This window comes from Doryrhamphus excisus, chromosome 5 (assembly GCF_030265055.1).
Source record: "Doryrhamphus excisus isolate RoL2022-K1 chromosome 5, RoL_Dexc_1.0, whole genome shotgun sequence".
Lineage (NCBI taxonomy): Eukaryota > Metazoa > Chordata > Actinopteri > Syngnathiformes > Syngnathidae > Doryrhamphus > Doryrhamphus excisus.
The window spans coordinates 429365-454631 of record NC_080470.1 but is presented as its reverse complement, the minus strand read 5'-3'; the positions used below and the strand labels follow the sequence as shown (position 1 = coordinate 454631).

At 35.9% G+C, this 25267-nt stretch overlaps 1 protein-coding gene across 1 annotated transcript in view; it reads right to left on the bottom strand.

The window, feature by feature from the left end:
- p3h2 (prolyl 3-hydroxylase 2) overlaps positions 1-25267 on the bottom strand; it is a 66224-nt gene that overhangs the window by 5340 nt on the left and 35617 nt on the right. Inside the window, exons 2-5 of the mRNA XM_058072752.1 lie at positions 20729-20881; positions 16645-16834; positions 7829-7960; positions 4880-5007 (exon numbers count right to left, since the gene is read on the bottom strand). Coding sequence (XP_057928735.1) covers positions 4880-5007; positions 7829-7960; positions 16645-16834; positions 20729-20881 — 603 coding nt within the window. The remainder of the gene's footprint in view (positions 1-4879; positions 5008-7828; positions 7961-16644; positions 16835-20728; positions 20882-25267) is intronic.

Below are 25267 nucleotides of genomic sequence, written 5' to 3'. Positions count from 1 at the left end.
CATGCTATCAACTGTACATTAAAGCTGGCTAGCATTAGCCATTTCGCTTATGTTCAAATGCTCTACAACACATTTTGTAACAAACATTTAGCAGTCAGCTGTTTAATCTAGCAACTTTCTAAACTCTTTACAGTCGTTAAAATATAAATTATCTCTACTTTGTACTAACCTGTGGTACAGAATAAGGAAGACAATCCACGATGACTTGACGTATATTCACCCTCTGGATTTATTCTTCCTCTGTGGTTTTGTCACCTACTCTATACCAACATCGCTGCTAGCACCCCCTAGTGGACCTTGCGGTATTACACCCAAACGCCAACAATGGCGATTTGGTTATTTTAGAAACAAACATATAAGAAATAGTAGGGTGTCTTTTTTCTTTTACAACTGAATTTTATATGTATGACATGAACTATTACTACTCTTAAATGCTCTAACCATATTTATGCATTTTAACAGTCTTTTTAAACCATGTTACCTTATCTTTTATGTACCTTACAATTGGCTGGAGGCTCCTAACGAGACGTCTAATTAGGAGACCTGTTTTCTAATGTTTGTCTTTCCAGGGTCCAAGGGTGCGAAGACCAGCATTTATTTTCACATACAAATGTCGGATATGAACAGCATATGTAAACAGTGGTAAACAGGTTTTCTATGTCTTAATTTCTCTTATTATGTCTACTATATTGGGTAATAGGAGTGTAAAGGTGACTATAGGGGTGTTATATCATACCTAGAGGGCTCTGATCATTTTAAAAAGCATATGTAAACAGTGGTAAACAGGTTTTCTATGTCTTATATGTCTTAATTCCTCCTATTATGTCTACTACATTGGGTAATAGGAGTGTAAATGTGACTATAGGGGTGTTATTTCATATTTAGAGGGCTCTAATAATGGTAGAATGCATATTTAGAAGGGTAAAAATAAGTTTTGTATGTCTTATATGTCTTAATTTCTCGTATTATGTCTACTACATTGGGTAATAAGAGTGTAAATATGACTATAGGGGTGTTATTTCATACGTAGAGGGCTCTGATCATTTTAAAAAGCATATGTAAACAGTGGTAAACAGGTTTTATATGTCTTATTTGTCTTAATTTCTCTTATTATGTCTACTGCATTGGGTAATAAGAGTATAAAGGTAACTATAGGGGTGTTATTTCATATCTAGAAGGCTCTAATAATAGTAAAATGCATATTTGGAAGGCCAAAAATAGGTTTTGTATGTCTTAAGTTCTCTTATTATGTCTACTATATTGGGTAATAGGAGTGTAAATGTGACTATAGGGGTGTTATTTCATATTTAGAGGGCTCTAATAATGGTAGAATGCATATTTAGAAGGGCAAAAATACGTTTTCTATGTCTTATATGTCTTAATTTCTCTTATTATGTCTACTACATTGGGTAATAAGAGTGTAAATATGACTATAGGGGTGTTATTTCATATCTAGAGGGCTCTAATAATGGTAGAATGCATATTTAGAAGGGTAAAAATAAGTTTTGTATGTCTTATATGTCTTAATTTCTCGTATTATGTCTACTACATTGGGTAATAAGAGTGTAAATATGACTATAGGGGTGTTATTTCATACGTAGAGGGCTCTGATCATTTTAAAAAGCATATGTAAACAGTGGTAAACAGGTTTTATATGTCTTATTTGTCTTAAGTTCTCTTATTATGTCTACTATATTGGGTAATAGGAGTGTAAATGTGACTATAGGGGTATTATTTCATATTTAGAGGGCTCTAATAATGGTAGAATGCATATTTAGAAGGGCAAAAATACGTTTTCTATGTCTTATATGTCTTAATTTCTCTTATTATGTCTACTACATTGGGTAATAAGAGTGTATATGACTATAGGGGTGTTATTTCATATCTAGAGGGCTCTAATAATGGTAGAATGCATATTTAGAAGGGTAAAAATAAGTTTTCTATGTCTTATATGTCTTAATTTATCTTATTATGTCTACTACATTGGGTAATAAGAGTGTAAATATGACTATAGGGGTGTTATTTCATATCTAGACGGCTCTAATAATAGTAAAATGCATATTTAGAAGGTCACAAACAGGTTTTATATGTCTTAATTTCTCTTATTATGTATATTGGGACGTACCCCTCCGACTACTCCGAGAGCAGGGAAATGAATAATATGTTATCCGACATGGAAACGTGGCTGCGGCTTCCAGCTGGAAGGAGAGTGTGAGCTACTAGAAGCTTTTAAGAAGCAAGTCCTGCCAGATGGCGAGTCGCAAGCTGGTCCAAGAAACACAGCAAACACACGCCGTCTCCTGTCTTGCCCTCAAATTCACACATCGGTGCCCACATCCTCCAGCGCATTATCATGCCCATCTTATTTTAGCCCAGAATCCCACCAGGCTGCTATTAAAGAAACAGGATATTGACACAGGTGACGTCCATAACTTCTATAGCTGCCAGGCGGATGGACCACGAGAGAAAAATGTCCAACACGAGCAAATTTAGGATCAGATTAGGATCATAAGTACTTCCTAAAGGCACTGGAACACATTTATAGCAACACACACACACGCATTATTCTTATTTATTATTATTATTACTACGTATATTGGCTAATAGGAGTGTAAAGTTTACTATAGGGGTGTTATTTCATGTCTGGAGGGCTCTAAAAATGTTAAAGTGTACACACTCTATACACTAAAATACATACTCTGTAAGCTAAAATGCTAATATAAGGCATTCAGACACATTGACAGAGGTTGTGATAATATGTAGTACTGTACACTGGTCACTAGGTGTCAGTAATGTTACTGTAATGTTGGGTGAGACACACAAGACCTCATTGGCAGAACAAAAGGCTCCTGTATGACCCCCGCCCCCCGTAAGCCCCCCCCCCCCCCCCCCAATCTTCCCTAGCACTCAAACACATCTACAGAAACACACACAAGCGTTTTCTCTTATTATGTCTACTACATTGGGTAATAGGAGTGTAAAGGTGACTATAGGGGTGTTATTTCATACCTAGAGGGCTCTGATCATTTTATAAAGCGTATGTAAACAGTGGTAAACAGGTTTTCTATGTCTTATTTTCTCTTATTATGTCTACTATATTGGGTAATAGGAGTGTAAAGGTGACTATAGGGGTGTTATATCATACCTAGAGGGCTCTGATTCTTTGAAAAAGTGTATGTAAACAGTAGTAAACAGGTTTTCTATGTCTTATTTTCTTTTATTATGTCTAGTATATTGGGTAATAAGAGTGGAAATGTGACTATAGGGGTGTTATTTCATATCTAGAAGGCTCTAATAATAGTAAAATGCATATTTAGAAGGACATAAACAGGTTTTATGTGTCTTATATGTCTTAATTTCTCTTATTATGTCTACTATATTAGGTAATAGGAGTGTAAAGGTAACTATAGGGGTGTTATTTCATATCTAGAAGGCTCTGATAATGGCAAAATGCGTATTTAGAAGGCCAAAAATAGGTTTTATATGTCTTATATGTCTTGATTTCTCTTATTGTGTCTACTATATTGCGTAATAGGAGTGTAAATGTGACTATAGGGTTGTTATTTCATATCTAGAAGGCTCTAATAACAGTAAAATGCATATTTAGAAGGACGTGAACAGGTTTTCCATGTCTTATATGTCTTAATTTCTCTTATTATGTCTACTGCATTGGGTAATAAAAGTATAAAGGTAACTATAGGGGTGTTATTTCATATCTAGAAGGCTCTAATAATAGTAAAATGCATATTTGGAAGGCCAAAAATAGGTTTTGTATGTCTTAAGTTCTCTTATTATGTCTACTATATTGGGTAATAGGAGTGTAAATGTGACTATAGGGGTGTTATTTAATATCTAGAAGGCTCCAATAATAGTAAAATACATATTTAGAAGGCCAAAAATAGGTTTTCTATGTCTTAATTTCTCTTATTATGTCTACTATATTGGGTAGTAGGAATGTAAATGTGACTATAGGGGTGTTATTTCATATTTAGAAGGCTCTAATAATAGTAAAATGCATATTTAGAAGACCATAAACAGATTGTATATGTCTTATATGTCTTAATTTCTCTTATTATGTCTGCTATATTAGGTAATAGGAGTGTAAAGGTGACTATAGGGCAGGGGTGGGCAAATATTTGGACTCGAGGGCCGCATTGAGTTAACAAAATTGTCTGGGGGGCCAGAACATATATTTAACACACACACACTATTTTATGCTTATCATTTTCCTTGAATTATTTGTCTAATTTTATCTGTAAAAGTGTTATCCTATATCAGTTGTATGTTCTCATGTCCCTTTTTTAGGAGCACTTTAAACATCACACCACATCAAACTATGTCATTTAATTTTACAGTTTTGTTGTTTATTTTTTACTAAATCAGACATCCGACTTACAAGTCATGTTGCCAGTTTGTATGTTAAAAGTTGAAGTTACTTAGAAAGCAACTGGCGGGCCGGATTCAAACGCTTGGTGGGCCGCATGTGGCCCCCGGGCCGTAGTTTGCCCACCCCTGCTATAGGGGTATTATTTCATATCTAGAAGGCTCTAATAATGGTAAAATGCATATTTAGAAGGCCAAAAATAGGTTTATTATGTCTTATATGTCTTAATTTCTCTTATTATGTCTACTACATTGGGTAATAGGAGTGTAAATGTGACTATAGGGGTGTTATTTCATATCTAGAGGGCTCTAATAATAGTAAAATGCATATTTAGAAGGCCAAAAACAGGTTTTCTATGTCTTATATGTCTTAATTTATCTTATTATGTCTACTATATTGGGCAATAGGAGTGTAAATATGACTATAGGGGTGTTATTTCATGAACTATGTAAGACAGTAATGAAGTGAAGCGACATCCTCTCACGGGAATCTAACCTGTCTGGGTTTGCCGTGGTATCCCAGCACCTCTGTGTAGTGGTCCACATTTTCCGTCATGAACTCTTCCCCCTCGTGGAACAGAAGGTAAGTCAGCGCACACTGCAGCGCCTCCTCCAGCCTTTCCACTGCAGGGAGAGAAACAGGAAACACATGAGGTGTTTTCACAGATCTTTGCTGGATCCCCACCAGCGTGGAGGGGAAGTGGGAATACATCATCCCACCATGACTGACATTTCCAAACCATCAGCGCAATCAAGCAAACGCTGCTTAAGGGGGCGAAAAAAGGGGCTCCGGACCACATGGATGAGTCACGCTTCCACGGGCACACACCTTCTGCTCATCGACACACACACACTCACACACACACACACACACACACTCACACACACACACACACACACACACACACACACAATCACATTCTTTCCAAGCTAGTAAACGAAGCAGGGTTAACCAGAGGCTTCCTGTCTGGGCCGACATGATGCATCTGCTGCGGTCAGCTTTGCCTTCCAGCCTCGGCAGGGGAGGCGGGAGACGTGGGAGACGTGGTAGACATGGTAGAGGTGGTAGACGTGGTAGAGGTGGTAGACGTGGTAGAGGTGGTAGACGTGGTAGACGTGGTAGAGGTGGTAGACGTGGTAGAGGTGGTAGACGTGGTAGATGTGGTAGAGGTGGTAGACGTGGTAGAGGTGGTAGACGTGGGAGACTTGGTAGACATGGTAGATGTGGTAGAGGTGGTAGACGTGGTAGAGGTGGTAGACATGGTAGATGTGGTAGAGGTGGTAGAGGTGGTAGACGTGGTAGAGGTGGTAGACGTGGTAGAGGTGGTAGATGTGGTAGAGGTGGTAGACGTGGTAGAGGTGGTAGACATGGGAGACTTGGTAGACATGGTAGATGTGGTAGAGGTGGTAGACGTGGTAGAGGTGGTAGACATGGTAGATGTGGTAGAGGTGGTAGAGGTGGTAGACGTGGTAGAGGTGGTAGACGTGGTAGAGGTGGTAGAGGTGGTAGACGTGGTAGAGGTGGTAGACGTGGTAGAGGTGGTAGACGTGGTAGAGGTGGTAGACGTGGTAGAGGTGGTAGACGTGGTAGACGTGGTAGAGGTGGTAGACATGGTAGATGTGGTAGAGGTGGTAGAGGTGGTAGACGTGGGAGACTTGGTAGACGTGGTAGATGTGGTAGAGGTGGTAGACGTGGTAGAGGTGGTAGAGGTGGTAGACGTGGTAGACGTGGTAGATGTGGTAGAGGTGGTAGACGTGGTAGAGGTGGTAGAGGTGGTAGACGTGGTAGAGGTGGTAGAGGTGGTAGACGTGGTAGAGGTGGTAGACGTGGTAGAGGTGGTAGAGGTGGTAGACGTGGTAGAGGTGGTAGATGTGGTAGAGGTGGTAGAGGTGGTAGACGTGGTAGAGATGGTAGAGGTGGTAGACGTGGTAGAGGTGGTAGATGTGGTAGAGGTGGTAGATGTGGTAGAGGTGGTAGACGTGGTAGAGGTGGTAGACGTGGTAGACGTGGTAGAGGTGGTATACGTGGTAGAGGTGGTAGAGGTGGTAGACGTGGTACAGGTGGTAGACGTGGTAGACGTGGTAGAGGTGGTAGACGTGGTAGAGGTGGTAGACGTGGTAGAGGTGGTAGAGGTGGTAGACGTGGTAGAGGTGGTAGATGTGGTAGATGTGGTAGAGGTGGTAGAGGTGGTAGACGTGGTAGAGGTGGTAGACGTGGTAGAGGTGGTAGACGTGGTAGATGTGGTAGAGGTGGTAGACGTGGGAGACTTGGTAGACGTGGTAGATGTGGTAGAGGTGGTAGACGTGGTAGAGGTGGTAGAGGTGGTAGACGTGGTAGATGTGGTAGAGGTGGTAGACGTGGTAGAGGTGGTAGAGGTGGTAGACGTGGTAGAGGTGGTAGAGGTGGTAGAGGTGGTAGACGTGGTAGAGGTGGTAGAGGTGGTAGACGTGGTAGAGGTGGTAGAGGTGGTAGACGTGGTAGAGGTGGTAGATGTGGTAGAGGTGGTAGAGGTGGTAGAGGTGGTAGACGTGGTAGAGGTGGTAGACGTGGTAGAGGTGGTAGACATGGTAGAGGTGGTAGACGTGGTAGAGGTGGTAGAGGTGGTAGATGTGGTAGAGGTGGTAGACGTGGTAGATGTGGTAGACGTGGTAGAGGTGGTAGACGTGGTAGAGGTGGTAGACGTGGTAGACGTGGTAGAGGTGGTATACGTGGTAGAGGTGGTAGAGGTGGTAGACGTGGTACAGGTGGTAGACGTGGTAGACGTGGTAGAGGTGGTAGACGTGGTAGACGTGGTAGAGGTGGTAGACATGGTAGAGGTGGTAGACATGGTAGAGGTGGTAGATGTGGTAGACGTGGTAGAGGTGGGAGACGTGGTAGAGGTGGTAGACGTGGTAGAGGTGGTAGACGTGGTAGAGGTGGTAGAGGTGGTAGACGTGGTCGAGGTGGTAGACGTGGTAGACGTGGTAGAGGTGGTTTCTATGTCCTAAATGTCTTAATTTCTCTTATTATGTCTACTGCATTGGGTAATAGGAGTATAAAGGTGACTATAGGGGTGTTATTTCATATCTAGAAGGCTCTAATAATAGTAGAATGCATACTTAGAAGGCCAAACCACCATCACAAACCAGTGTGGGCAGAACTGGAGGCAAGGTGGTGAAGCGTCTCACCCAGGACCAAAGGAACCTCATAAGCCAAAGTCGGTACTACAATCCTGCTACGTAGTAGTACCTATGTAGTACAATCCTGCTATGTTAACACAGACTAAAGCAGCCCAAGAAAGACAAAGAATAAGTGAATGACAGCAATGTGATACAGTGCTAGCCGTCACGCAGGGCGGGGTCCAATCATCTCCTGGGAGTCTGCATCATACTGTCTTCTTGGACGAGTCCTTGGGCGTGTCCTGTTCAATCAGGTCACTCTACTGATGTTGAAAAAGCAACTCACGGTGGAAGTAGGCGAACTGGAGGTAGTCATAGTGGACAGGAAGGTAGTTCTCCATGGGGGACAGGCGTCCAGGCCGGGTGGCCAGGTCCCGGACGCACTCGTGCTCGCAGTGCAGCACCTGAGTGAAGTGATCTGCAATATCAAAACATTTGGAATCAGGGTGGGAGTCGCCCGTATCGCTTGGAGAAAAGGAATCTTGGACGCAATCGGCAGTTCCAGGGTCACATGTTATTTACTTTTCACTTTCTTGTCGCGGTCATGCAAAACGAGTAGAAAACCAGTAGTAAACCAGTAGAAAACCAGTAGATTCCCAGTCATCCAGGACATGGTTCCCATGAACAAATGTCCTAGCATCTGTCCCCATAAGATTGTCTCATTCCAAGGGAAACATGGCCACCATGTCTGGATATTTTTTATAAGCACGGTAAACACTGTAGGAAAAAATAGCGTTGTTTTTACGAAAAAAAAAAAAAAACCTGTCAGAAAAAAATCTGTAAAAATTACAGTAGAAATGTAAACAGTCTTACAGCCTAAAGTGTAAATTTTACAGTTTAAAACTGTTACAATTGACAGAAAAAAATACACTTGAATATTGTCAAACTTGTTAAATTTTTTTTGTTATTTATGATTTTGTTATTTCACGTTTTATTCAAGTAATATTTGCAGAAAATTGTTGTTCATTTTACATCAAATACTATTAAACATTGTTTTGCTGTAATAAAAACTTAAAATACTGATATGATATAAATATATATTACGGATATATTTTGCAGATTAATATATAAATTTATATAATTATAAATATAATAAAATATAAATAATATATAATATAATAATATAAATAAATATAATTTATATAATTATATAATATATTTTATATATTTTTTATAATATAAAATTTGCAAATATTTATTAAAATGTACTAAATTATGCAGTATTTCCAAACTTACTTTACCGCCATATAAAAAGCTTTCTATTTTAATTTGGAGTGGCCAATTAACCTAGCATGTTTTTGCAATGTGGAAACCGGAGAACATGCAAACTCCACACAGAGATTGCCGAAGGTGGAATCAAACTCGTGTCTCCTAGCTGTGAGGCCTGCACTCGGCCGCCGTGCAGCCAAAAATTGGATATAAAATAAATATATTCCATCCAATTCCTAAACAACCAAACAAGAGCGATGACGTTGCAGACGTGCTGTGTGGTCTCCCGCTAATGAAGTTTTCAGCACGGCCATTAGCGCCACTGAGCTCACGGTGTGATGTCATCAAAGGCTCATAAAACACACACAAGCCAAAAATGATCAATTGCGTGTTTGTGTTTGGCCAAGGCCAATTGGGCCGAAAGCAAGACGGATAAAATTGCAGAGGAGTCATCCGTTACGTTTGAGAAGGGAGCGGTGAAGATAAAACATGGAAAATAAGACGACACCAGTTCAGGAAGGAAAATGAGTAATTACTCTGCAACAGCGACATCCAAAACTGCCTCGTGCTTGGGAGACGTAACGGAGGTTCAAGGTCAAAAGATAACTGAAAAGAATAAAAGCTTTATTCATTCATTCATTCATTTTTAAAACTATGCTATTAAAAAAAAATAATAGTAAGAAAAACAAAGAAAGTTGTCATTTTTGGAAGAAAATGGGAAGAAAGTCATATTTACCAGTCATATTTAGTTTGAAAACAGCAAAAAAAAAAAAATATAATAATAAGAATTTAATAATAATATTTTTATTATATTTTTATTATATTAAAAATATATTTGTAATATATTTTTATTATATTAAAAATATATTTTAATATATTTTTATTATATAAAAATATATTTTAATATATTTTTATTATATTAAAAATATAATAATTTTTTTCTTCATTTTTGGAAGAAAAATGGGAAGAAAGTCATATTTACCAGTCATATTTAGTTTGAAAACAGCAAAAAAAAATAGAATAATAAGAATTTAATAAGAATATTTTTATTATATTTTTATTATATTAAAGATATATTTGTAATATATTTTTATTATATTAAAAATATTTGTTAATATATTTTTATTATATACAAATATATTTTAATATATTTTTATTATATTAAAAATATAATATTTTTTTTCTTCATTTTTGGAAGAAAAATGGGAAGAAAGTCATATTTACCAGTCATATTTAGTTTGAAAACAGCAAAAAAAATAGAATAATAAGAATTTAATAAAAATATTTTTATTATATTTTTATTATATTAAAAATATATTTGTAATATATTTTTATTATATTAAAAATATATTTTAATATATTTTTATAATATAAAAATATATTTTAATATATTTTTATTATATTAAAAATATAATAATTTTTTTCTTCATTTTTGGAAGAAAAACGGGAAGAAAGTCATATTTACCAGTCATATTTAGTTTGAAAACAGCAAAAAAAAAAAAAATAGAATAATAAGAATTTAATACAAATATTTTTATTATATTTTTATTATATTAAAAATATATTTGTAATATATTTTTATTATATTAAAAATATATTTTAATATATTTTATTATATTAAAATATATTTTTAATATATTTAATATTTATATTTTTTATTATAAAATATTATATGTATTTTTTTACATATATAAACAAAGTTGATGTGAGGGACCCTTTAAAGGTTGTCGTTTATCTGTCGATATGAATTGTTTAAGCTGTTAAAGACGCACCAATGAGGATCAAACAAGTACATGATGACACATTGTGTCATTTCCTCCACTGGCTTGTTGACCTTTCACCTTTCAGTTGAGGGAGGCCAGAAGACAAAGTAGTCGGTGTATGACTTCCTCGAGGAAAAAACAGCAGAATGGGCCATGTTTGACTTGTGTGTGTTTGTCAATGATCACTGAGATCACCGCAGTGCAGCTGCAGACCCCCGCCCCCCCCCCCCCCCATAACCCCCCCACTGCCGCTGCTTCCTTGTTGTGGTCTGTTGAGTCTCAGCAGCTGAAGTGATGTCCAGAAATGTGCAGACGCTCAAAAAGCAACACAAAAACTAAGCAGATGGAAGTGAATGACACAGCAAAAAAAACATCATTATCATCGTTATTTCTCCAAGAATAAACGAGAAAACAATCTGGTGATTAAAAGCCAAACAAAAGCTCATCCAAAACTAATTAGCTGTGTTTTAGCCTTGCGTAATCCAAACAAAGAACACTGGTCAGTGATGACGTTGACGCTACTGCTCACAAAGCAACCACAGATTCCATTTATTCATGCCAGTTTTCATTTATTGTGTACTTTGTACTAGAGATTGACTGTGGGGTGTTATTTCATATTTAGAGGGCTTTCATAATGTTTCAAATTGTATTTAGAAGTTGGTAAACATGTTTTCTATGTCTTATATGTCGTATTTTGTCTTATTATGTTGACTATATTGGATAATAGGAATATAAAGATGACTGTGGGGTGTTATTTCATATTTAGAGGGCTTTGATGATGTTTGAAATTGTATTTAGAAGGTGATAAACAGGTTGTCTATGTCTTATATGTCGTATTTGGTCTTATTATGTCGACTATATTGGGTAATAGGAGTATAAAGATAAATGTGGGATGTTATTTCATATTTAGAGGGCTTTCATAATGTTTAAAATGGTATTTAGAAGTTGGTAAACAGGTTTTCTATGTCTTATATGTCGTATTTTGTCTTATTATGTTGACTGTATTGGGTAATAGGAGTATAAAGATGACTGTGGTGTGTTATTTCATATTTAGAGGGCTTTCATAATGTTTAAAATTGTATTTAGAAGTTGGTACACAGGTTGTCTATGTCTTATATGTCGTATTTTGTCTTATTATGTGGACTATATTGGGTAATAGAAGTATAAAGATGACTGTGGGGTGTTATTTCATATTTAGAGGGCTTTCATAATGTTTACAATTGTATTTAGAAGTTGATAAACAGGTTGTCTATGTCTTATATGTCGTATTTTGTCTTATTATGTCAACTATATTGGGTAATAGGAGTATAAAGATGAATGTGGGGTGTTATTTCATATTTAGAGGGCTTTCATAATGTTTAAAATTGTATTTAGAAGTTGGTAAACATGTTTTCTATGTCTTATATGTCATATTTTGTCTTATTATGTTGACTATATTGGGTAATAGGAGTATAAAGATGAATGTGGGGTATTATTTCATATTTAGAGGGCTTTCATAATGTTTACAATTGTATTTAGAAGTTGGTAAACAGGTTGTCTATGTCTTATATGTCGCATTTTGTCTTATTATGTTTACTATATTGGATAATAGGAGTATAAAGATGACTGTGGGGTGTTATTTCATATTTAGAGGGCTTTGATGATGTTTAAAATTGTATTTAGAAGGTGATAAACAGGCTGTCTATGTCTTATATGTTGTATTTTGTCTTATTATGTCGACTATATTGGGTAATAGGAGTATAAAGATGACTGTGGGGTGTTATTTCATATTTAGAGGGCTTTCATAATGTTTAAAATTGTATTTAGAAGGTGATAAACAGGTTGTCTATGTCTTATATGTCGTATTTTGTCTTACTATGTTTACTATATTGGATAATAGGAGTATAAAGATGAGTGTGGGGTGTTATTTCATATTTAGAGGGCTTTCATAATGTTTAAAATTGTATTTAGAAGTTGATAAACAGGTTGTCTATGTCTTATATGTCGTATTTTGTCTTATTATGTGGACTATATTGGATAATAGGAGCATAAAGATGACTGTGGGGTGTTATTTCATATTTAGAGGGCTTTCATAATGTTTAAAATTGTATTTAAAAGTTGGTAAACAGGTTGTCTATGTCTTATATGTCGTATTTTGTCTTATTATGTCGACTATATTGGATAATAGGAGTATAAAGATGAGTGTGGGGTGTTATTTCATATTTAGAGGGCTTTCATAATGTTTAAAATTGTATTTAGAAGTTGATAAACAGGTTGTCTATGTCTTATATGTCGTATTTTGTCTTATTATGTGGACTATATTGGATAATAGGAGCATAAAGATGACTGTGGGGTGTTATTTCATATTTAGAGGGCTTTCATAATGTTTAAAATTGTATTTAGAAGGTGATAAACAAGTTGTCTATGTCTTATATGTCGTATTTTGTCTTATTATGTTTACTATATTGGGTAATAGGAGTATAAAGATGAATGTGGGGTGTTATTTCATATTTAGAGGGCTTTCATAATGTTTAAATTTGTATTTAGAAGTTGGTAAACAGGTTGTCTATGTCTTATATGTCGTATTTTGTCTTATTATGTTTACTATATTGGGTAATAGGAGTATAAAGATGACTGTGGGGTGTTATTTCATATTTAGAGGGCTTTCATAATGTTTAAAATTGTATTTAGAAGGTGATAAACAGGTTGTGTATGTCTTATATGTCGTATTTTGTCTTATTATGTCGACTATATTGGGTAATAGGAGTATAAAGATGACTGTGGGGTGTTATTTCATATTTAGAGGGCTTTCATAATGTTTAAAATTGTATTTAGAAGGTGATAAACAGGTTGTGTATGTCTTATATGTCGTATTTTGTCTTATTATGTCGACTATATTGGGTAATAGGAGTATAAAGATGACTGTGGGATGTTATTTCATATTTAGAGGGCTTTCATAATGTTTAAAATTGTATTTAAAAGTTGGTAAACAGGTTGTCTATGTCTTATATGTCGCATTTTGTCTTATTATGTTTACTATATTGGATAATAGGAGTATAAAGATGACTGTGGGGTGTTATTTCATATTTAGAGGGCTTTCATAATATTTAAAATTGTATTTAGAAGTTGGTAAACAGGTTGTCTATGTCTTATATGTCGCATTTTGTCTTATTATGTTTACTATATTGGATAATAGGAGTATAAAGATGACTGTGGGGTGTTATTTCATATTTAGAGGGCTTTGATGATGTTTGAAATCGTATTTAGAAGGTGATAAACAGGATGTGTATGTCTTATATGTCGTATTTTGTCTTATTATGTCGACTATATTGGGTAATAGGAGTATAAAGATGACTGTGGGGTGTTATTTCATATTTAGAGGGCTTTCATAATGTTTAAAATTGTATTTAGAAGTTGATAAACAGGTTGTCTATGTCTTATATGTCGTATTTTGTCTTATTATGTTTACTATATTGGATAATAGGAGTATAAAGATGACTGTGGGGTGTTATTTCATATTTAGAGGGCTTTCATAATGTTTAAAATTGTATTTAGAAGGTGATAAACAGGTTGTCTATGTCTTATATGTCGTATTTTGTCTTATTATGTCGACTATATTGGGTAATAGGAGTATAAAGATGACTGTGGGATGTTATTTCATATTTAGAGGGCTTTCATAATGTTTAAAATTGTATTTAAAAGTTGGTAAACAGGTTGTCTATGTCTTATATGTCGCATTTTGTCTTATTATGTTTACTATATTGGGTAATAGGAGTATAAAGATGAATGTGGGGTGTTATTTCATATTTAGAGGGCTTTCATAATGTTTACAATTGTATTTAGAAGTTGATAAACAGGTTGTCTATGTCTTATATGTCGTATTTTGTCTTATTATGTCGACTATATTGGGTAATAGGAGTATAAAGATGACTGCGGGGTGTTATTTCATGTTTAGAGGGCTTTCATAATGTTTAAAATTGTATTTAGAAGTTGGTAAACATGTTTTCTATGTCTTATATGTCATATTTTGTCTTATTATGTTGACTATATTGGACAATAGGAGTATAAAGATGACTGTGCGGTGTTACTTCATGTTTAGAGGGCTTTCATAATGTTTAAAATTGTATTTAGAAGTTGGTAAACATGTTTTCTATGTCTTATATGTCGTATTTTGTCTTATTATGTCAACTATATTGGGTAATAGGAGTATAAAGATGAATATGGGGTGTTATTTCATATTTAAAGGGCTTTCATAATGTTTAAAATTGTATTTAGAAGTTGGTAAACATGTTTTCTATGTCTTATATGTCGTATTTTGTCTTATTATGTCGACTATATTGGGTAGTAGGAGTATAAAGATGACTATAAAGATTTCTATGTCTTATATGTCGTATTTTCACATGACCGCCCTATCGGCCACGGCGGTGCGTGCCAAGTGGCATCCTTCGCCAAGCCGCTGCCAGGCAGGTTTGATCACCTAGCGAGCACAAAGAGCGTCGTTGGCCTGGTCTGAGCTTCCCGAGGTTCTTTCAGCACAATAAAGCTGAGTTCGGGCTGACGGCCAACCAGAAGAGTCACGATAGGTTGATGAAAACGCTTCAAGCACAAAGCCAACACTCTCACGGCTTTCATGTTGGATGCCGACTCATCACAATCTGACTTTGCAAAGGATGAGACAACAACAAGTCACGGACTTCTCACAACTTCTCACAAGAAGAAGAAGAACATCCCAACAGGATGTCTGAAGGAAAACACACTCAAGGTCGTTGGCAGAGGACACCCGGCAACTCGTTAGGAAAACATCCCACTGATATTAGTACACGTTAAGGTCACACCGACTTGCTACGTTGATCTCCTTAAGTGCTCCACATGTTGATCACCTGGTACACGTCCTGACATGGAACGTCCCACCACAGGGGTGGCTCTTTTTTCATTGGCCACGCTCAAAACAAACAAACACAAAAAGGTCCTAATGTTTCAAGAATAACGTTGTAGTATTAGGAGGACAAATATTCTCATTTTAGAAGCATAAAGGTGAAATATATATTTTAAAACTATATAGTATAGTATAGTAATAGTATGAAAAACAAAGAAAGTTGTAATTTTTGGAAGAAAAGTCATATTTACGAGTCATATTTATTTATGTTTTTTTAGTAAAAAATATATAGTAAGAAAGTTGTAATTTTTGGAAGAAAAATGGGAATAAAGTCATATTTATGAGTCATATTTATTTATTTTTTTCGTAAAAAAAATATAGTAATATTATATATTAAATTAAATATTATATAATATTTAGTTTGAAAACAGCAAACAAAATTTAATAATAAGAATTTAATAAAAAATTGTAAAAGGTAGTTTGCTGATACAGTTAAAATGTAAAAAATATTATAGGAATAAAGCCCTAATTATGAGAAGAACACTAACAAGAAGAAAGTGGAAATAGTTAAAAAAAAACAACAGCCATCATGGAAAAATAATAAAAAAGAATAAAGTCAAAATATTAAGAAATATCTAAAAAAATATATAAATTTTTATTTTATATATAAAATATAAAAGTAAATATTATATTATTATAAATATTATATTTATATATGAAATATATATTATATATAGAAAAATATTTAAAAATATTAAGAAAGTAATATAGTGCTGGAGCCTATCCCACCTGTCTTCGGCCGAGAGAGGCGGGGTCCACCCTTAAAAAACTTAAAAACAACAGCCAACATGGAAAAATAATAAATAAGAATGAAGTCAAAATATTAAGAAATAAAAGTAAAATAAAACTAATGAAGTTTTAAATTAATGTAATTTTAAAATTAATTAATTAATTAATTAACCTAACCTAATTCCCTAACCTAATTTTTAGAAAATTAGTTTTGGGAATAATATTATGAGAAGAACATTCAATCATTCATTGCTTATCCGGAGGAAACCGGAGTACCCGGATAAAAACTGCACACAGAGATGGCCGAGGGTGGAATTGAACTCGGGTCTCCTAGCTGTGAAGCCTATGTGCTAACCACCCGTCCGCTGTGCAGCCCTGGTTCAGTATATTTTTCATCCAAATAGTAGTCACGCCAAAATGTTGTGTTGCTGCTGGATGTTCACAGTATCCGAGTAGCGCCAAATGTCATCAGTCGCTTGTTCTTACCTGATATGACTTCGTAGAGGCTGTAACGGTAGGCGAGGTGGTTGTGGCCCTCAAACCTGTGCGGCCCCTGACACAGGGCCCGGCACTCCACGTCAGCTTTGTAGTACTCCACCAGAGCCGTCTCGAAGAGATGGACGGCGCCCTCGTAGTCGCCTTGATCGTATGACGTCACTGCCGCCGTAAAGGAGCGCTGGCGTGGAGGACAAGGATGTGGATCAATGATCACATGATCACTGTTTCACCATCATCTCACTAGCCACGTTTACATGACGACTTTTTATCTTTCCCAATGACCTTTCCCAAAGCAATGGTATCCGTGGAAAGGAATATTCCAATCTCGTCTCCATGCGCCGCTATAATCAACCAGAATAGTCAACGGGGCATGCCCAGTAAAACGTAAACACCAACATCACGTGATACCGACTTCCTGGAGTTTTTATTCCACTTGTCGGAATAACTCCGTATTGCCAGTTTTTCCTTGGTCCAGTCTTGGAATTGAGTTTGAATCCAAAACAAACTTTGCTTAGCAGTCCAGTGCCGATTGCTGGCGTCCATTTTTAAAATCGAAGAACGTCTGGAGCTTGCTAATATTTTATAATTAAAGTCGACACATGTTTTATATAGATATGTGTTTTCTTTTTATGAATGGCGTACAGAAGGGTTTAGATCAGGGGTCTCAAACATGCGGCCCGTGGGCCAAATATGGCCCGCAGGACACTAGTTTGAGGCCCCCGCCTTGATATGAAAGTTTAATGTTATAATATGATATAGATGCTGTATGGTATCATGTACCCAGAAATAATTATTACGTTTGATTCATGTTCATGTTAAAGGTTAAATAACTGTTAATAGTTATCCTCCCTATCCGTGTGGAAGTGGTAAGTTTTTGGCTATTTAAGTTTAAGGAAAATAATGAAGGCTACCGTTTAGGTGGCTAGCTCTCTAGTTTAGCGAGTTAGCATGTGTCTCGAGACCCTGCAGTTGCGCAATATGTTGTAAATAAAAAGAGTATAAATGTGACTATAGTCGTGTTTTGTCATGTCTACAGGGCTCTAATAATGCTTTGTTCATTTTAATACGGAAAAAATCATTTTTTAAGTTTTTTTTTACAAGTTTTATTATTATTATTATTATTATTATTATTATATTTATTTATTACTGATTGATTGATTTTCTTTATTCTTGATTTGTTTATTTATTTTTCATCTTATTTTGTGTAGAAAAATAAAAAGTAAGATATTTGAACAGTGGAATGTTTTATCAGAGCTTTTATTGTAGAAAATTGGAACCAAAGCGAAGTTTTTTTAAAATATTTTTGTTTTTAATAAATGAGTTTTTTTTATACGTAATAATAAGAATCTAATAAAAAATTGTAAAAGGTAATTTACTGATACAATTAAAATGTCAAAAATATTATAGGAATAAAGCCCTAATTATGAGAAGAACACTAACAAGAAGAAAGTGGAAATAGTTAAAAAAACAACAGCCATCATGGAAAAATAATAAATAAGAATAAAGTCAAAATATTAAGAAATATCTAAAAAAAAAAATAAAAAAATTCATTTTATATATAAAATATAAAAGTAAATATTATATTATTATAAATATTATATTTATATATGAAATATATATTATATATAGAATATACAGGGCTCTAATAATGCTTTGTTCATTTTAATATGAAAAAAATCATTTTTTAAGTTTTTTTTACAAGTTTTATTATTATTATTATTATATTTATTTATTACTGATTGATTGATTTTCTTTATTCTTGATTTGTTTATTTATTTTTCATCTTATTTTGTGTAGAAAAATAAAAAGTAAGATATTTGAGAACAGTGGAATGTTTTATCAGAGCTTTTCTTGTAGAAAATTGGAACCAAAGCAAAGTTTTTTTTTAATATTTTTGTTTTATTTTTAATAAATGAGTTTTTTTTATCTCCGATAACGGTCAAACTCATAAGTCGGAACCTGACAGGAATATTTGGGTCCATGTAAACGTGGCTAATGTTTGTTTGCTACCAGGAAGTATCCCCTGGTGTTGTGTTGTCAAAAACAGAACAATAAAACCCGCATCCAGTTTATAAAAACCTTTCCAGTCCGTCTGGCAACGTCCTGGTAGGAGTGATCCTTGTGTTTTAAATAAACAGAAAGAGTTGAGAAGGTAGTAATACACAAAGTATCAGCACATTAGAATATCAACGTAGCCTTCAATGTTTTATGAAGTGAGCTTTAAAACTGCGGAGGCGGGTCTTGGATGACAGACAGCTGCGGTCTGACATGTGAGTCGGTAGTAATTTGCAGCAGCTCCGTGTTGAGGTAGAACACACGAGGCAAGCGGAGGGGGGGGGAATGGGGGGGGGGTGAAAGATTTTCACTGGAGCGGCTCCCAAGGAATTCCACAGTGTGCAGAACGTCGGAGCAAAGCCGCGTTTAAGAGCTTCCAGTCTTTGAAGTGCAAGGGCCATTAACACAAAGTGGCCTTCATACACGGTTCCTCTTAGGCCAAACACGGCAAATAAGCACGGCTGGAAAAAGGCAGTAGCTTGAAAATACTACCTATAGAGTACACACAAATACCTCCACTTGTGACCTCGGTTTGACTCCTGCAGTGTTTTTTTTCCATACATACATCAATCAGCCACAGATAACTTGGGAGCTAACTTTGCTAAGTATGTCAGCATCGTTGAAATATACGCTAACACTACTACAATATACACTAACACTACCACAATATACACAACCACTACTACAATATACACGACCACTACCACAATATATACGACCGCTCATATGTTTGGGATCACTTGGAAATGTTTTTGTCCAGTCAGAGATATAGCTATGAAGTCCAGCAAGAGCGTTCGTGTTATTTTAAGTTATTTCATGTTTAGAGGGCTTTCATAAAATTGTTTTATAAAATAAAAATTCATAAAAATGTTAAAATTGTATTTAGAAGTTGATAAACAGGTTGTCTATGTCTTATATGTCCTATTTTGTCTTATTATGTTTACTATATTGGATAATAGGAGTATAAAGATGAATGTGGGGTGTTATTTCATATTTAGAGGGCTTTCATAATGTTTGAAATTGTATTTTAAAGTTGGTAAACATGTTTTCTATGTCTTATATGTCGTATTTTGTCTTATTATGTTTACTATATTGGATAATAGGAGTATAAAGATGACTGCAGGGTATTATTTCATATTTAGAGGGCTTTCATAATTTTTTAAATGGTATTTAGAAGGTGATAAACATGTTTTCTATGTCTTATATGTCGTATTTTGTCTTATTATGTTGACTATATTGGATAATAGGAGTATAAAGATGAATGTGGGGTGTTATTTCATATTTAGAGGGCTTTCATGATGTTTAAAATTGTATTTAGAAGGTGATAAACAGGTTGTCTATGTCTTATATGTCATATTTTGTCTTATTATGTTGACTATATTGGATAATAGGAGTATAAAGATGAATGTGGGGCGTTATTTCATATTTAGAGGGCTTTCATAATGTTTAAAATTGTATTTAGAAGGTGATAAACAGGTTGTCTATGTCTTATATGTCGTATTTTGTCTTATTATGTTGACTATATTGGGTAATAGAAGTATAAAGATGAATGTGGGGTGTTATTTCATATTTAGAGGGCTTTCGTAATGTTTAAAATTGTATTTAGAAGGTGATAAACAGGTTGTCTATGTCTTATATGTCGTATTTTGTCTTATTATGTTGACTATATTGGGTAATAGGAGTATAAAGATGACTGCGGGGTGTTATTGCATATTTAGAGGGCTTTCATAATGTTTAAAATTGTATTTAGTTGTTCTACTCTCGCTTTTCGAACACTTTCTGACTTACCATAAATACATTGAAATGTCAACTCTTCTTAACACACGACGGAGAATAAGAACAGGTAGCAGGAGGGTTCAATGTTGCCAACTTAGTGACTTATTTTGCATGACAAACATAGCGTCCTTTTCTGGTCTTACTGGACACCTTAGACTCTAACCTGAAGGCACGTATGGATCTTCTCAACGAGCGGAGGTTCTTGGACTATGAAAACACTGAAACACCAAAGCTGAGGTACCTGGTGAGGACGAGCTTCTCGGTCCACAAAGTGATCCTCCTCCACGCCCTGTAGATCTTTGTAGTGTTCCAGGTTCTGGCCCATCTCCACGTGTTCTGGATTGGCCTGGAAGTAGGTGTGAGCGGCGGCCGCTGCTTTGTCCGGCTGCTTGAGCTGAGGAAGAAGAACATGCATCGTCTGAGACGGTGTCAACACTCGTCCCTGGCAGCTTGGCTTGCACTCGTATGTTGATATTCATAAATCATCACTGTTTCAAGCAAAGTGCAACAGATGGACTGTCATCTTCTGAAGAAGAAGTGAAGGTAGGTCAACCGTGCGGCTTGGTCTTGGTCTCGTACAAACACGCGAGTCCATTAAATCCGTCATGTTGATGACAGGTGAAACCCAAAGCAGACTAGTTTCCGTCTCCTGACAGCTGACAAGTCTGGCTTCAATCAAAACATCAGGAGGCTAACAATACAAAGTCCAGAAAAAAGTCCGCGGAGAAATATTACATTTTCTGTGGACTGATTCCCAATTCCCGATTCCCAGTTTCAGACAAATCTTGGATGCTTCCATGCGGGAGAATAACACGACCGGATACGCTGGCTTGGACCTGATAAGCCAAAGACTGAGATGGTGTCAGCTGCATTCCTGGCGAGGTGGTCTAAACGGAGCCATGAGGAGATCCGACACGGGTTGGTCCATCTCCATGGAGCACGGGGAATAAAATCAACCCTCACCAGATGAAGTGAACTGGTTCTATCTGAAGAACTTATCCATCTACTCATCTGGTGACATGTTTGATGCCGACTCCCGGAGACTAAACATCCCTGGATATGGTCGCTCCCTTTTCTTCTTAAACCCCGGATTACCTTGGATACTCGAGATCCCTGCGGATTCAGGTCTGAGGATCCAACCAAAGATGAAGGGTCTAATCCAGGGGTCTCAAACTCATTTTACCTGGGGGCCACTGGAGCTAGGGTCTGGGCAAGGCTTTCAGGTTCCCCCCCCAAAAAAACGCATTTATTAAAAACAGAAAAATATACAAAAAAATAAAATAAAAATAAATAAACAAATCAAGAATAAAGAAAATCAATCAATCTGTAATAAATAAATATAATAATAATAATAAAAACTTAAGAAAGCACATATAGTTGGTGGGTAGACAAATGATTTTTTTCATATTAAAATGAACAAAGCATTATTAGAGCCCTGTAGACATGACAAAACACGACCATAGTCACATTTATACTCTATATAATAAATAAATAATAATAATAAATAATAAATATACTTTATTTACAACATATTGCGCAACCGCAGGGTCTCGAGACACATGCTAACTCGCAAACTAGAGAGCTAGCCACCTAAACGGTAGCCTTCAAGTTATTTCCTTTCAACTTAAATAGCCAAAAACTTACCACTTCCACACGGATAGGGAGGATAACTATTAACAGTTATTTAACCTTTAACATGAACATTAATCAAACGTAATATTTTTTTCTGGGTACATGATACCAAACTTTCATATCAAGGCGGGGGCCTCAAACTAGTGTCCTGCGGGCCACATTTGGTCTAACCCAAGCCAAAACATTGATTGATTGATTTGTTCCATATACACTGGCCTGGTACTACATGAGGTACTACATGAGGTACTACATGAGGTCACATGGTGTTTACTTGGACTACCAATGACTACGGTACATTCCCGAACAAAGGCGGGTTGGTGACACGCATTTAGCTTAGCATTTAGCTTAGCATTTAGCTTAGCATTTAGCTTAGCATTTAGCTTGCTTATTTCCAAGCGATTTCCACTTGGATTTCCAACTTGGAGTTTCATGCCAAACAGAAATATTGAACTTCTGCCAAGGAATGCTAACAGGTATTTATTTGCATCTGACAGTACACCGCATGACTCCATTTTCCATATTTCAAAAGGCACACCTGTGGAGGTGAAAGACCCCCACTCAGTAAGAGTCCGCACTTTGCCCCCCCTTCCAACAGAGCAACCCGTGTCCATGGGTCCATGGTGCCGGACCGCCCCGAGGAAAGACTTCTTGATGTGGGCGAAAAGGGCTGCCAAGGAAAACGCGTATTTGCATGTCTTTCACCTGGGGGTGGGGGGGGGGGGGGGGCGTTCACGTTCGATGTTGTGCTCAGTAAACACATCCAGACTAAGACCATAAAGGCATATCTTATCTTATCTTATCTTAGACGTGATCATCAAACGGTGAAACGTACGGCATGAAGGCCTCCAATGATTCCTGGCAAGTTGACAGTTTGGGACAAACAGGCTGGTGTAAAATTACGCAATAGATATGAATCAGAGCTCCACCTGGAATAATGATTTCTACATGAAAGCCTGTTACGTTTGGTCCTCCATGATATCGCTCAAACGCCACGGGCGGGTCCCGACACGCCATCGCTCTACTGGCAAAGCTCCCGTCTGATCACGAGTCCATACGATCATGGACGCCACCTTTTATTTAGAGTCACTATATCTCACAAAGCTTCATTTTACAGCATTTCATGTTATGGCATTTCGTGTTGCAACATTTTGCGCTATAATTTTACATGCTGTAACGTTTCATGTTACAACATTTGGTGTTACAATGTTTTATGTTACAGCATTTCACGTTATGGCATTTGGTGTTACAACATTTGGTGTTACAATGTTTTATGTTACGGCATTTCACGTTATGGCATTTCGTGTTGCAACATTTTGTGTTATAATTTTACATGCTGTAACGTTTCATGTTACAACATTTGGTGTTACAATGTTTTATGTTACGGCATTTCATGTTATGGCATTTCATGTTGCAACATTTTGCGTTATAATTTTACATGCTGTAACGTTTCATGTTACAACATTTGGTGTTACAATGTTTCATGTTGCAGCATTTCATGTCATGGCATTTCATGTTACAACATTTGGTGTTACAATGTTTTATGTTGCAGCATTTCATGTTATGGCATTTCGTGTTGCAACATTTGGTGTTACAATGTTTTATGTTACGGCATTTCATGTTATGGCATTTCGTGTTGCAACATTTTGCGTTATAATTTTACATGCTGTAACGTTTCATGTTACAACATTTGGTGTTACAATGTTTTATGTTACGGCATTTCACGTTATGGCATTTCGTGTTGCAACATTTTGCGCTATAATTTTACATGCTGTAACGTTTCATGTTACAACATTTGGTGTTACAAAGTTTTATGTTACAGCATTTCATGTTGCAACATTTTGTGTTATAATTTTACATCCTGTAACGTTTCATGTTACAACATTTGGTGTTACAATTTTTTTTGTTACAGCAGTTCGTGTTGCAACATTTTGAGTTATAATTTTACATGCTGTAACGTTTCATGTTACAACATTTGGTGTTACAATGTTTTATGTTACGGCATTTCACGTTATGGCATTTCGTGTTGCAACATTTTGTGTTACAGTGTTTCACGTGACGGCATTTTGTGTTATAATTTTACATGCTGTAACGTTTCATGTTACAACATTTGGTGTTACGCTGTTTTATGTTACAGCATTTCATATTACAGACTTCCATGCTACAATGATTCATGTTACAGTGTTTCGTGTTACGACGTCTCATCTGTGTTAATGTTTTCTGTTACACTGTTTACAAAATGTCATGTTACAGTATTTTGTTTTACAGTGTTTCATGATGCATCATTTCATGTTACAGCATTTTTTGTAGAATTCTTAATTTTACAGCATTTCATGTTATGGCATTTCGTGTTGCAACATTTAGTGTTACAGTGTTTCACGTGGCGACATTTTGTGTTATAATTTTACATTCTGTAACATTTTGTGTTACGATGTTTTATGTTACAGCATTTCATATTACAGACTTCCATGCTACAACGATTCATGTTACAATGTTTCGTGTTATGACGTTTCATCTGTGTTAGTGTTTTAGCTTATCGTTTATGTTACGCTGTTTACAAAGTGTCATGTTACAGTATTTTCTTTTACAATTTTTAATTTTACAGCATTTCCTGTTATGGCATTTTGAGTTGCAACATTTTGTGTTAGTGTTTCACATTACGACATTTTGTGTTGCAACATTTTGTGTTACAGTGTTTCACGTTACGACGTTTTGTGTTATAATTTTACATCCTGTAACATTTCATGTTACAACATTTGGTGTTACGATGTTTTATGTTACAGCATTTCATATTACAGACTTTCATGCCACAATGTTGCATATTATAATATTTTTTGTTACAACGTCTCATCTGTGTTCGTGTTTTCTGTTACGTTTTCTGTTACACTGTTTACAAAGTGTCATGTTACAGTATTTTGTTTTGCAGCGTTTCATGCTACAGCATTTCACGTTACAGCATTTTGTCTTGCAATGTTTCATGTTACAACATTTCATGTTGCAATGTTTATTGTTACACTTTGTGTTTACGTTGTTTCTCGTTACAGCATTTCACGTTACGACATTTTGTGTGACAATGTTTCATGTTACAACACTTTGTGTTTACGCTGTTTCTCGTTACAGCATTTCACGTTACAAGATTTTGTGTGACAAT